Raw genomic sequence first — 14,969 nt, 5'->3', positions numbered from 1 at the left:
TTTGTTTGTCTCTTGGCATCTTTCTCTAGTAAGCAACAATCTCTAGAGACTTTGTTTTTACACTTAAGGAGCTTGCCTTTTCAAAGTATACATTTGTTTTTCTTCCTAACAGTGGGGCAAAAGAGCCCCTAAAAGCCATCTGGACTTGAAAGCATTTTGCTTCATCACAAAGCTTGTTCTTTTTAGGTCCTGACATGAATCTGTATTGTCTACTGCTTTTTTTTTTTTTTTTTTTTTTTAAACTGTGTCTAGTTGTCTCCCAGGAGAGTTATGTCTGAGTTATATTTGTTGCTGGCCAATTAGCTGTTGAGAGGGATAAGGGCTATCTACTGAAGATGTATTTATAATACATACCCATTGGTGGGCTTTTACTGTGTTGTCCCAACACTTTTTGTAGTAATAAATGAAAACCTTTCGGTTATATTGAGAACTATTTGTTAGAAATCCCTTTAAGATATAGGAAAGAATGGAGTTCCCAGTTAGGACTTGGTGTTGTCACTGTTGTGGCTGGAGTTGGATCCCTGGCCTGGAAACTTTTGCATGCCCTGCGTGTGGCCAAAACAAACAAACCAAAGATATAGGAACGAGTTAAGTCTATCAGATTAAATCTGTTTTGTATAGTCTTTCTATGGGCTTTTTGGAATGGATCCAAACTTCTATATCCTACTTCTGAAATACCTCACTCCTGTATTTTAGCTTTTACCTTTAACAGATCTAATATACTGTCATGGTGTGTAGCATGAATGTATATAATTTTAAAAAAGGGGAATTATCCTTTCACATTGATTTTCCTCTCCCTCAGTATCGCTATTTCAGGGTTTGTGTTTTTTTTTGGTTAACTACATTTAGAAAAATGCTCATAGCCATTTTTGGTTAGATAAATGGTAATATTAATGCTTGATATGTCAAGCTTTTCTAGTATGAAATGCTTCTGTTGAAGAGGTGTAGGCTTGTAGATTGCATTTCCTTCTATATTATTTTAAAATGTGTAAATAATCCATGTTTATAGTAAAAAAAAGAGAAAACCCTAGCAGCTTTAGACTACTTAAGAATAAGGCTGTTAACATGCAGCTCTGAGCTTGTGAAAGGTGGTTCTTGCAAATGGAGATGTGCTTTAGGTGTAAAATACACATCCACCTCTGAGGACTTAGTAGCAAAAAATGCAGAATGTCTCATGGATCATTTTTCATTTTGGATATACTGGGATAAATAAAATACATTAAAATAAAAAAATAAGGCTATTAAAAAAGGTAGTCATCCTAAATTTCACCACTGATAAACAGTCATTTTAATATATGCCTCCAAAGCTTTTCTTTTTCCTATCTACTTATTCTTCCAGTTTATCAGTGTATAAAAGTAGGATCACATTATATATAAGGTTATATATCAAAGCTCTTAAAGCATGATAAAAGTAACACTTTGCATACATTTTTTTCAACATTGTAAGTCAACTTTATTTCAATACAAATTTTAAAAATATATTACCTTAGGATTTTTTTTTTTTATAGTTGTACAATGATCATCACAATCCAATTTTATAGGCTTTCCATCTCACAACCCCAGTGCATCCCCCTACCCCCCAAACTTTCCTTTGGAAACCATACGTTTTTCCAAGTCTGTTGAGTCAGTATCTGTTCTGCAAAGAAGTTCATTCTGTCCTTTTTTCAGATTCCACATGTCAATGAAAGCATTTGATGTTGGTGTCTCATTGTATGGCTGACTTCACTTAGCCTGATAATTCCTAGGTCCACCCATGTTGCTAAAAATGCCGGTATTTCGTTCCTTTTAATGACTGAGTAATATTCCATTGTGTATATGTACCACATCTTGATCCACTCCTCTGTCAATGGACATTTAGGTTGTTTCCATGTCTTGGCTATTGAAAATAGTGCTGCAATGAACATCGGAGTACATGTGTCTTTTCGAGTCATGGGTTTCTCTGGATAGATGCCCAGGAGGGGGATTGCTGCATCAAATGGTAGTTCTGTTTTTAGTTTTCTGAGGACTCTCCATACTGTTTTCCACAGTGGTTGCACCAATTTACAATCCCACCAACAGTATAATAGCGTTCCTTTTTCTCCATACCCTCTCCAGCACTTATTGTTTGTAGACTTTTTGATGATGGCTATTCTGGCCAGTGTAAGGTGGTACCTCATAGTGGTTTTGATTTGCATTTCTCTAATGATGAGTGATGTTGCACATCTTTTCATGTGTGTTTTGGCCATCTCTATGTCTTCTTTGGAGAATTGTCCGTTTAAATCTTCTGCCCATTTTTTGATGGGGTTGTTTGTTTTTTTTTGGTATGGAGCTGCAGAAGGTTTTTATACATTTTGGAGATGACTCCCTTGTCAGTTGATTCATTTGCAAAATTTTCTCCCATTCTGTGGGTCGTCTTTTCATTTTGTTTAAGGTTTCCTTTGCTGTGCAGAAACTTTTAAGTTTAATTAGGTCCCATTTGTTTATTTTTGTTTTTACTGTCATTACTCTAAGACATGGATCTGAGAAGATGTTGCTGTCATTTATATTGGAGAGTGTTTGGCCTATATTTTCCTCTAAGAGTTTTATAGTATTTGGTCTTATATCTAGGTCTCTAATCCATTTTGAGTTTATTTTTGTGTATGGTATTAGGGAGTGTTCTAATTTCATTCTTTTACATGTGGCTGTCCAGTTTTCCCAGAATGACTTATTGAACAGGCTGTCTTTTCTCCATTGTATATTCTTGCCTCCTTTGTCATAGATTAGTTGGCTGTAGGTGTGTGGGTTTAATTCCGGGCTTTCTATCCTGTTCCACTGATCTAGATTTCTGTCTTTGTGCCACTACCATATGGTTTTGATGACTGTTGCTTTGTAGTATAGTCTGAAGTCAGGGAATGCATACATTTTTATAAGGACTTTTTCTTTTCTGGCTCCCCTGCAGCATATAGAGTTCCTTGGCTAGGGGTCAGATCTGAGCCTCATTTGGCACCTACACCGCCACTGCAGCAGTGCTGGGTCCTTTAATCCACTGTGTGGGGCCAGGGAATTGAACCTGTGTCTTGGTGCATTTGTAAAGCAACTCAGGAAATGTGTGTCAGATACTTCAGAGGGGAACTAAAGCAGAATGTGAAGGAAGGGCCTGTCCCTGGAAGGCCCCATAGGGTTCTGCTCAGTTACAATCCCATACTTTTCTTTTTTCTTTTCTTTTTTTTTTTTGGCCATACCTGTGACATGTGGAAGTTCCTGGGCCAGGGATCAAACCTGTGTCACAATGGTGATTTTGGATCCTTATCTTGCTAGGCCACCAGAGGACTCCTCCCCTCTTTTCTTTCTTTCTTTTTTTTAATTTTAAATGATTTTTATAGTTTCCATTATAGCTGGTTTACAGTGTTCTATCAGTTTTCTACTGTATAGCAAGGTGACCGAGTCACACATACATATATACATTCTTTTTTCTCCTATTATCTGCCATCATAAGTAACTAGATATAATTCCCTGCAGTATAGCAGGATCTCATTGCTTATCCATTCCAAAGGCAATAGTCTGCATCTATTAACCCCAAATTACCAGTCCATCCCACTCCCTCCCCTTCCCCCTTGGCAACCACAAGTATGTTGTCTAAGTCCATGATTTTCTTTTCTGTGGAAAGGTTCATTTGTGCCGTATATTAAATTCCAGATATAAGTGATATCATATGGTATTTTTTTTCTCTTTCTGACTTATTTCACTTAGTATGAGAGTCTAGTTCCATTCATGTTGCTGCAAATGGCATTTTGTTCTTTTTTTGGCTGAGTAGTATTCCACTGTGTATATATACCACATCTTCTTAAACCATTCATCTGTTGATGGATATTGTGAATAATGCTACATGAACATATGGGTGCATGTGTCTATTTCAAGGAAGGTTTTGTCCGTTTATACACCCAAGAGTGGGATTGCTGGGTCATGTGGTAGTTTTATATTTAGTTTTCTGAGGTACCTTCATACTGTTTTCCTTAGTGGTTGTACCAATTTACATTCTCACTAACAGTGTAGGAGGGTTCCCTTTTCTCCACACCCTCTCCAGCATTTGTTATTTGTGAGTTTTTTTTTTTTGCTTTTTAGGGCCACATCTGAGGCAAATGGAGGTTCCCAGGCTAGGGGTTGAATTGGAGCTACAGTTGCTGGCCTACATCACAGCCATAGCAACGCCAGATCTGAAATGTGTCTGTGACTACACCATAGCTTACAGCAATGCTGGATCCTTAACCCACTAAGCAAGGCCAGGGATCGAACCCGAAACCTCAAGGTTCCTAGTCAGATCTGTTTCTACTGTGCCACAATGGGAACTCCCCTCATAATAGTTTCGATTTGCATTTCTGTAATAATCAGTGATGTTGAGCATTTTTTTCATGTGTTTGTTGGCCATCTGTATATCTTCTTTCAAGAAATGCCTATTTAGGTCTTTTGCCCATTTTTCTGTTGGGTTGTTGGCTTTTTGCTGTTGAGTTGTATAAGTTGTTTGTGTATTTTAGAGATTAAGCCCTTGTCAGTTGCATCATTTGAAACTATTTTCTCCCATTCTGTAAGTTGTCTTTTTTTTTTTTTTTTGTCTTTTGTCTTTGTTGTTGTTGTTGTTGTTGTTATTTCTTGAGCCGCTCCCGAGGCATATGGAGGTTCCCAGGCTAGGGGTTGAATCGGAGCTGTAGCCACCGGCCTACACCAGAGCCACAGCAACGCGGGATCCGAGCCGCATCTGCAACCTACACCACAGCTCACGGCAATGCCGGATCCTTAACCCACTGAGCAAGGGCAGGGACCGAACCCGCAACCTCATGGTTCCTAGTCAGATTCGTTAACCACTGCGCCACGACGGGAACTCCAAGTTGTCTTTTTTTATAGTTTCCTTTGTTGTGCAAAAGCTTGTCAGTTTGATTAGGTTCCATTGGTTTATTTTTGCTTTTATTTCTGTTCCCTTGGGAAACTGACCTGAGAAAACATTTGTAAGTTAATGTCAGAGACTTTTTTGCCTATGATCTCTTCTAGGAGTTTGAGGGTGTCTTGTCTTATATTTAAGTCTTTCAGCCTTTTTGAGTTTATTTTTGTGCATGGTGTGAGGGTGTGTTCCAGTTTCATTGATTTGCATGCAGCTGTCCAGTTTTCCCAGCAGTACTTGCTGAAAAGACTGTTTTTTTCCCATTTTATATTCTTCGCTCCTTTGTCAAAGATTAATTGACGGCAGGCCCCCTTTTCTTTGATACGCCTCGGTCTTGAGAACAAGTGTTGGACAAGAAAAGGAATATTCAGTTAAGGAGGTTAATCATAATTTTGACAGGGGTACCCCCAGGGTTCTGCTGAATTTCATCACCAAATACTGTTTTGAGAATTGTTGGTGGCATCCAAGTCTGACCTAGCTACTCTGTTTTTACTTCCAAATGTAGTTCTCTCCCCAGTGGCCAAAGTAGTTGTTTTTCTAGATAGAAGAACATGCAAGAATTTGAGCTCATCAAATCTTCTGAAGATACCTAATTTTGAGGGCCTGTTCTGTCAGTTTTTTCCCAGAGCAGAGTGCCTCATTCCTTATTTCTACCCTGAATTCCCTTCAAGGGGTATTGAAGGTCAGTGACTACAGTGTTGTTGACCTCTTCCTTGTAAAGGCAGATGGCAAGTGCCAATTTTTAGTTTGCAGGTCCCCTTCATGGTCATAAATTTAGCCTTGGTTTTGGGGGCATTTCGTGACCATTTTGCCCAGTGCTAGGAATGTTTATTTCCAGGTCTGGCAAAGATTTCATTTTATAGGCCACTCAGTGTGCTATTACTGGACTAGGCCTGGTAGCCAAAAGTCTCTGGCCCACCTATCTTACTAGTCTCTTACACTCCGGGAGGATATTCCCTCCTTATTGCTTCTTCCCATATCCAGAGTTACACTATTAGTTATTGATCTCATATGGAAAACTCTGTATTATCAGAGGCTCAGTCACATATTTGTTAATATAAGAAACAACAGTTTTGTGAAACAGACAATACAGGTCATAAATTGTTGCAAATATCTCCTGCTTTCAACCAGACTTGAGGAGATATATTAATTTTTTCTTTCCTGAAGCCATTTACAGATGGGCTATGTCAGGATGTTCCCTGTGAGCTGCACAAAGACATTTTAATTTAACATTTGAGCATGGGAGCGGGGTTCCCTGAGATAGGTCACTATGTATACCATAAGTTCTACAAAGGTTAAAGTAAAAGAAGCAGATCTACTATGGAGTCAGGGAATTCCCATCGTGGCGCAGTAAAAACAAATCAGACTAGGAACCATGAGGCTGCAGGCTCCTCACTCATTGGGTTAAGGTTTCGGCATTGCCGTGAGCTGTGGTGTAGGTCACAGATTTGGCTTGGATCCTGTGTTGCTGTGGCTGTGGTGTAGGCTGGGCAGTTGTAGCTGTGATTTGACCCCTAGCCTGGGAACCTCCGTATGCCGTGGTTGCAGCCCTAAAAAGCAAAAAGCAAAAAAAAAAAAAAATAATGATATGGAGTCGGATTTGTTCTTTCTTCCATGTTCATCTCTAGTTTAAGTTGCTGCAGTAACCTTTGGTCTTCCTTCAAAGGGTCTTGTTCCCTTCTCAACACAGCCCATTTCTATATTCGCTCAGATGGAGTTCAGCATCCTAATGTGATCCAGTATCTTATAAGGCCATGTATGTTTTGTTCCTTGTCTATGTTCCATCCTTATCTCAGGCCGTTCTCTCTGTATCTCTGAACTTGGCCATTCTGGACTTCCTTGGCTTCTTTCAGCTTGATAAACATTTTGCTCTTTACTTGATATAAACTTTTTTTTTTTTTATCATGCAGGTTTCAGTTTAAATGTCTCAGGAATGTCTTCCCTGAGTCATATTAGTTCCCCTTTATTCACTTTCTGATTTCTTGTACCATTTCTTTTGTCACTTGGGAGCACAGTGTGGTTGCATTGTGTGTGGACTTGAACTATGTGATTTTTTAAAGTCTCATTTAGTATTCAAAGTTTGAAGTGTTAATTCCTCATTTCAGAAAGTCTTACAAGAATCTATCCTATACAAACCTGAGACTGAATTGAAACCAAGGTTGTGTTGTTACCTCTTGTTGGGTTCACTTAGGTAGTAGTGACACAGTCATCCCTTATCAGTGTTAACCTCAAATTAGGCAATTGTTGTATTACTCATCTTCTGCAGATCAATCTCTGTCAGTTACGCATGACTGATGTCTGTTTTCTTCTGCCACATTTCAAGGAATGGAGCCTAGGGACTTGGTGGGTTTTGTAATCTACTACATTCCCAGCACATGGGAATACTTAGACTAATTCAACTCAAGTTGTGTGTTGAGGAGTTCCTGTTGTGGCCCAGTGGAAATGAATCCGACTAGGAACCATGAGATTGCAGGTTCGATCCCTGGCCTCGCTCAGGGTTAAGGATCTGGTGTTGCTGGGAGCTGTGGTGTAGGACAGCAGCTATTGCTCCGATTCAACCCCTAGCCTGGGAACCTCCATATGCCATGAGTGCAACCCTAAAAAAAGCAAGGAAAAAAAAACTTGTGTGTTGAAAGAGTGGGTGGATGAATGGAATCTTGCTTTGCCCACTTACTCCCTTTGTGAATCAGAGGAGAGAGTCCCAATTTATTCTTTGGCTAATGGTTTACCCTTTGCATCATTTACTGAAATGCCAATGCTGATCTATCTTATTTTCTTGGGCATACCATGATCTTGATGCTTCTATGCCTTTGCATGTGCTGTTACCTTTGCCTGGAGTGTGTCTACCCCACTTTTTTGGATAAACTCTCTTTTGGAGTCAGCTGAAATGGCTTCTCTTTATTTATTTTTTGTTTTTTATCTTTTTATTTTTTGGTTTTTATTTTTATTTATTTATTTTTTAATGGTCGCTCTCGTGGCACATGGAAGTTGCTCGGCCAGGGATTGAATCTGAGCCACTGATGCCACCTACACCAATGCTAAGCAACACCTGATCCTTTAACCCACTGCTCTGTGCCTCTGAAGCTACTTGGTCCATTATAGTTGGGTTCTTAACCCACTGCACCACGGCAGGAACTCCGCTTCTCTTACTGAAGCATAAATCTGCTAAATCGTTACTTATTTATCTTTCTATTGCCCCTTACACTTGCTTCCATTGTAGTACTTACCATGTTATGTTGATAACTGTTTACTGTGTTTCTTTGATGGCCATTGTGGAGTAAGTGCTTGGATTGGCTAAGTGGATACAGAATTTTAGTTTTTAGTTAATATATAAGAATGAATCTTATGTCATACTTAGTAGTTTGTAATAAATATCTCTGTTCTACCTAACTGCCTGTTCTGTACTTTTGCTATTATCTAATGAACAATCATTGTAAATAAGTATGTGGTTTTATTTAATCACGACAACAATTTTTTCTTTGACCAGAAAGTGACAGAATGGGATATGTTCCTATTTTTATGTTATCTCAGTTTATGTGTTAAGTTGAAAATACAGGACAAGAGAGCAGACTTTTTTTATGTAAATTAAGACTTTAAAACAAGAATCAGACATGTTTGTAGTTTGCAAAGCTACAGAGAGGTTCAATAGTACTACTCACGTATGCTATTAGCACTTAGGATCTCCAACCATAGCAGAGAAGTAGAAATCCTTGTTGGAGAACTTTCTTTTTAGTGTAATCCATGCTACCTATTGCCTAATTATTTTCACTATAGTGTGAGAGGGTTAGGTACAGGAAAAAGAAATAGTTCTCATTACCTCCTTTTTAACTTTGCCCCTAACCCACACCTAGGAAAAAGGAGTCTCCTGTTAGGGCCGTGAATCCAAACCTTTTTCTACTAACTAGCCTTATATTAGTGCTTGATTGACCTTCATGGCACCTTTTCTATTTCTATTACAATTTTCTTTTTCTTAAATTTTTAGGAGTTCCCATCCTGGCTCAGCGGTAACAAATCCGACTAGTATCCATGAGGACTTGGGTTTAATCCCTGGCCTTGATCAGTGGGTTAAGGATCCGGTGTTGCTGTGGCTGTGGTGTAGGCTGGCAGCTAGCTACAGTTCTGATTCGATCCCTAGCCTGGGAACTTCCACATGCCAAGAGTGAAGCCCTAAAAAGACAAAACAAAACAAAAAATTTTATATGTATTTCTCACTTTCACATTATTGCTAATTGCCATAATGAGCCAGGCATTTGAGAGTTTTTTGTACTTATTATGAGTGTTGTGTTTCTGAGCTACCTTACCTTAGAGCAACTTTCATTCTCAAGGTTATATGTGTTATCAGGGACATTTTTCAAAACTGGCTCAAAACTAGCCTATTTGACTAATATTTTTCTTGGATAACAATTTAGAAAATTTCAATTATTTGTTATTTTTCTTGATTACTTTTTTTTCTTTTTTGTCTTTTTAGGGCCGCACCTATGGCATATGGAAGTTCCAAGGTTAGGGGTCAAATGGGAGCTATAGCTGCTGGCCTACACCACAGCCACAGCAATGTGGAATCCGAGCTGCATCTGCGACCTACACCACAACTCACTGCAACACCGGAGGTCGAACCCACGTCCTCATGGATACTAGTGTTCGTTACTGCTGAGCCACAATGGGAACTCCTCTTGATTATTTTTTGAAGTGTTTATCTGCCTAGGCTTTCAGTGCCCTGTGTGATCTAGGTGTGACCATAAAACAGAAAACCAAAAAAAAAAAAAAGCCACATGCATCCTTGTGAAAAACACTTTGTTTTGTAGCCTCTAAGTTTATCTGTTTTAATTTGCTTGAAGGAAAGGCCTGGGGTTATGTATTTGCTTGGGAATATTTTCGTTACTGCCAGTTCTTTCCTGTGAAGGGAAATTGCAGAAACAAGTGATTTTCATTTGAAGATAAATAATCCTGCTGTTCCAAAAAAAGTCATATCATTTTGAACAAAACAAAACCCCCCCCCTTCTTTTGCCCTATTTACTTAAGGTGATATTTATATAAATCATAATAAAATGTGAAAAAAATCTGAAGCTGGAACCATCTAGGTGTAGGTCTGCTTGAAGAGTAAGCCTATAGTAGTGACTGCTAAACAGTTATGGATTGATTATTCATGCCCTTATGCAGCCAAACTGGGTCACTGAGAAACAAAGCAGACCTAAACCTGTGTGTTCGTGATGGTATTTCTTCTATCATTCAGAAAGTTGTTCTGAAAGACAGTAAACAATGGTAAAGTTGGATTTTTCCCCTAGGTTTATGGAGAAATAATTGACATATAACATTGTGTAAGTTTAAGGTGTATACAGTGTAATGATCTGATAAATGTTGCAGAATGATTAGCACAAAAAAGTTAGTTCACACATTGCCTTCACTTCACATGGTTACATTTTTTTGTGTGTGGTGAGAACTTTAAAAATGTACTTTCTTAGAAACTTTCATATGTACACTACAGTAGTATTGTTAGCTAGACTTACCATGCTGTGGGTTACATCACCCGGACTTAAAAGTGCAAGTTTGTACTATTTGACCACCTTCACCTCTTTTCCCTAGCCCCTCCCTCTGCCCTTGGCAACTGCCAGTCTGTTAGTGGTAAAAGTTTTTTGTATGTTCCCTTGTGGTTCAGCAGGTTAAGGATCCTGTGTTGCCACAATGTGGCAAGAGTTCAATCCCTTGCCGGGGAACTTCCAGAGGCCAAAAAAGTTTTTTGTTAGCATTTTAGTAGCACAGCATTTTGGGTGTTGCTTGGTAAATGTTTCCTGTGTGTTCTTTACAATAGCATTTTATCCTTAGTACACAAGCCTGAAATAAAGTTTTCTGGTTGTTTGCTTAGATATGGCAGTTCAGTTAGCCAAGGGAGCATCATTTTCAAAGCAGGCCAAAAAGTAATTACATTTTCTTATTAATTTTTAGTCTTTGCTTTTTTCCTCAGGCTAAATGTTGAAATACTGACTCAGACTTCATCAGCAACATCCTGTAATATAGTGCTCCTTTTCTGTTCAGTGTAACCTCTGTATCAGTTTTCTGCTTGCATTCATATTGTAGCCAGTGAACACCTTTGGAAGGCAGTGATAATGTGTTAACTTACTGTCATGTGCCTGGAGCATAGTAAATAGTCTAAGTAAATAGTCCCTTCCCTTCCCTTCTCTCCCTTCCTGTTTTCCCCTTCTCTCTTTCCCTTCCCACCATATCTGTGGCATGCAAAAGTTCCTAGGGTAGGAATCAAACCTAAATCACAGTAATGGCAGGCCTTAACCTGCTGAGCCACCAGGAACTCCTCCCGAGAGGACTCTGACCAGTCTAGTTCAGGTCATATGCTTATTATCCTTAGGGAGATTGGCGTCTTAACCAGTCAAATTGCTTGGACTGAATAGAATTAGTATGAAGTTGGGGAGAAGTTCCTCAAAGGAAAACAATGTGTACAGACAAAAAACAATGTCCACTCAGTGATTGAAAAGTTTCAAGACAGATAAAATAGGTAAGAGACAGAAAATATCATATTAAAATTGGAGTGTATTTAGTGATATCTAAGTTTGTGTTCTGTATATTTTTCTATGTGAATTTTAACTTTTTATTCAGAGTTTTTCATTCATTCATTCATTCATTTAACAAATATTGCATCATTCTTTGCGCTGGGAATACAACAGCAAACAAAACAAATCCTTGCCCTAGAACCTACATTCTAGTAAGGCAAGGCAGATAATAGATAAGATAAATTACTAAAATATGTAGTATGTTAGATGAGAATAAGTGCTGTGGAGAAAAAATCAAGAAGGAAAGTAGGAAGTGAGTATTAGAGTTTTAAATATATTGGGCAAACAAAGTCTTAGTAAGAAGCCAACATTTGAACAAAGATTTTAAGGAGGTGAGGAGAAAACAAGCCATTTGGATATCAGGGGGAAGAGAATTCCAGGCAATAGGAAGCAAGTGCAAAGGCTTACATTGCAGGAAGTGCAAGGAGGCTTGAATGAGAGTATGTGCAGCAGGTGGGGGAAAAGGGGAGGAGGAGGAGGATTGGAAGAGATGGTGAAGAAGTAAGAGAATGGTAGCTTGTATCCTGAGTGGCTATGGTAAGGACTTTGGGAGAATGTAAGCAATTAGAGGATTTTGCGCAGGGGGATATACTGATCTGATTTTTTTAAAGGGTCACTCTGGAGTTCTCTTGTGATGCAGTGGGTTAAGGATCTGGCATTGTCAATGCAGTGGCTTGGGTTGCTGCTGTGGTGCAGGTTCGGTCTCTGGCCCGGGAATTTCCACATGCCACATGTGGGGCCAAAAAAATAATCATGTCATGAAACTGGATGAGATCACCAGGGAATAAGAATAAACAAGGAAGAAAAGGAGTTGTTTAGGGACAGAGCTTGCCAGTGTTAAGAAATTGGGGACAAAAGGAAGAACAAACAAAGAAGATCAAGAAGAAAAGAGGAAAGAAAACAAGGAAAAGACCAAATTGAAAAAAAGTTTTAAGGAGGAGTGAGTGATCAGTTGTCACATGCTATAGATAAAAACAAATTTTTTTTTGTCTTTTTCTAGGGCCACACCCTTGGCACATGGAAGTTCCCAGGCCATGGGTCTAATCAGAGCTATAGCTGCCAGCCTTGACCAGAGCCACGGCAATGCCAGATCCGAGTTGCATCTGCGACCTACACCACAGCTCATGGCAATGCTGGATCCTTAACCCACTGAGCAAGGCCAGGGATCGAACCTGCAACCTCATGGTTCCTAGTCGGATTCATTGACCACTGAGCCACGACAGGAACTCTGATAAAAACAATTTTAAAAACAAGTTGAGGAGAGTTCCCTTTGGGGCACAGCAGAAACTAATCTGACTAGGATCCGTGAGAACTCAGGTTTGATCCCTGGCCTTGCTCAGTGGGTTAAGGATCTGGCATTGCCGTGAGTTGATCTGGTGTTGCTGTGGCTGTGGTTTAGGCCAGGAGCTACAGTTCTGATTTGACGCATAGCCTGAGAACCTCCACATGTCATGTGTGTGGACCAAAAAAACCCAAAAACCCCCCCAAAAATGCATGGCAAGGGAGTTCCTTTGTGGTGCAGCAGGTTAAAGAGCTGGTGTTGTCATTGCAGTGGCTTGGGTTGCTGCTGTGGCTCGGATTTGATCCCTGGCCTGGGAACTTCCATATACTGCAGGAGCAGACAAAAAAACAAACAAAAACCCCAACCAAATAAAAACAAACCAAGGGGGACTGAGATTCAATGGTAATCTCTGCCAGAGAGTGCTTTTAGTAGATTAAATTTAATTGGTAGAGATATTTCTAATACATTCTTTTTCTTAGGAATTTAAACTCCATGGTTCAGGTAATCTAAAGACTGTTCATTTATCAAATAATTAACATATTTATTAATCCATTATTCTTTCATACTCTTATATGTAAAATTATGTATTGGATTTATATGAATATGTAAGTATGCTAATTAGGTTACATAATATATTTCAAGTAGGTAAATGTATTTTCTTAGGAATGCCTATTATATGAAGTGGGAACACTTTTATAACTTATTTTATCATCTTTTTCTTTCTATATTTGGAGATTTTAAAATGACTTTTATAGAGAAACTAAAAATCAGCCTTAAGTTCATGATTCTGAGATCTTTTTGAGTAGTTGATGCCTAATTGTAATTCTTGATACCAAGTAACACGGAAGTTGACAATGTTTAAAAATTAAACAAATCTGACTAGTAACCATGAGGACGGGGGTTCGATCCCTGACTTCTCTCCCTGGCTTAAGGATCCAGCATTGCCATGAGCTGTGCTGTAGGTCGAAGATGCTGGCTTGGATCTGATGTTGCTGTGGCTGTGGTGTAGCCCGGCAGCTATAGCTCCGTTTGGACCCCTAGACTGGGAACTTCATATGCTGTGGGTATGGCACTAAAAAGCCAAAAAAAAGATTTTTTCATTTACCTAATGACAATAATATATTTTTTCTTCTTTATCAGAAATTCATTGAATTTGAAGACTCTCAAGAACAGGAAAAAAAGGATTTACAGACCAGAGTGGAATCTTTAGAATCTCAAACAAGACAACTTGAACTCAAAGCAAAAAACTATGCCGACCAGAGTAAGTAAAACAGGTTAAAGAGTGGGATGACTCATCCTGACATTTGACTAGCGTTCCAAATAAATGTTTGCATTTATAGTCCCATACTCAAGAGTGAGAACTGGGAGCTAGGTTTAGTTCTTTTTTGTTCATGTTTTCATGTGGTACACATGTCTTTAGAAATGACTAAATCTGATAACCATAGGACTCTCTTCTTCAATTTAGTTCTTAGCTTTTGTTTGTGATTTACACTGTATAGTAGTTAACACGATGCTGTATCTATTATGCAGGATTTGGGGGTGTGTGCTTGTTGATCATTTCTTCTAATTTTGATCAGCTACACAAAGTTGTATATTACTTTGAGATTTTAAAATGTAAGACAAAAATGTAAGAGGCATAGTGGGTCAAGAGTCTGACTGCCATGGCTCGGGTTGCCGAGGAGGTATGGGTTTGATCCCTGGCCTAGCGCAGTGAGTTAAAGGATCCGGTGTTGCCGAAGCTACAGCGTAGGTTGAAGCTGCGGCTCAGATTCAGTCCCTGGCCTGGGAATGAACATATGCTGCGGGTGGGACCTTTCAACAAAGAGTAAGAGAACCTCTAGCTTTGAGGTATAGTATAAAAAAATTACTGAATTCTTTTTTTTATTCCTTTCTAACTGGAAAACTGAGGGTGTTTAGGGAAGTAGAATGTCATTTTTCAGAATCATTTCATTTTTAATATATTTCTCCTATCACACTTGATTCAAAAATAATTTTTGTTTCAGAGTTCCCTTGTGGTGCAGTAGGCTAAGGATCCAGCATTGACACTACTGTGGTTCGGGTTGCTGGTATGGTGAGGATTTGATTACTGGCCTGGCAACTTCCATGTGCCTTGGGTGTGGCCAAATAATTATTGTTTCAAATCCTGAAGATAATTTCCCTTTTTTGGCTAGTGAAAGTTGACCTAATTAAGACAGAATTCAAAAAAGAAACTTTGTGACAAATTTCCATGTTTGCT

The 14,969-nt window shown here is 39.0% G+C and overlaps 1 protein-coding gene across 9 annotated transcripts in view; it reads left to right on the top strand.

Annotated features, from left to right (window-relative positions):
• Positions 1–14,969, top strand: part of SPAG9 (sperm associated antigen 9) — a 144,640-nt gene that overhangs the window by 13,826 nt on the left and 115,845 nt on the right. For all 9 annotated transcript variants that reach the window (XR_007132007.1, XR_007132008.1, XM_047759109.1 and 6 more), the window contains exon 2: positions 13,874–13,994. Coding sequence is in view for 7 of the 9 variants with exons in the window: in XM_047759109.1 (XP_047615065.1) it covers positions 13,874–13,994 (121 nt within the window). In the remaining 2 variants the exon portion in view is untranslated. The remainder of the gene's footprint in view (positions 1–13,873; positions 13,995–14,969) is intronic.

The sequence above is a fragment of the Phacochoerus africanus genome, chromosome 14, assembly GCF_016906955.1.
Source record: "Phacochoerus africanus isolate WHEZ1 chromosome 14, ROS_Pafr_v1, whole genome shotgun sequence".
NCBI lineage: Eukaryota > Metazoa > Chordata > Mammalia > Artiodactyla > Suidae > Phacochoerus > Phacochoerus africanus.
The sequence above is the reverse complement of the archived record's forward strand: the minus strand, read 5'-3'. Positions and strand labels throughout refer to the sequence as shown.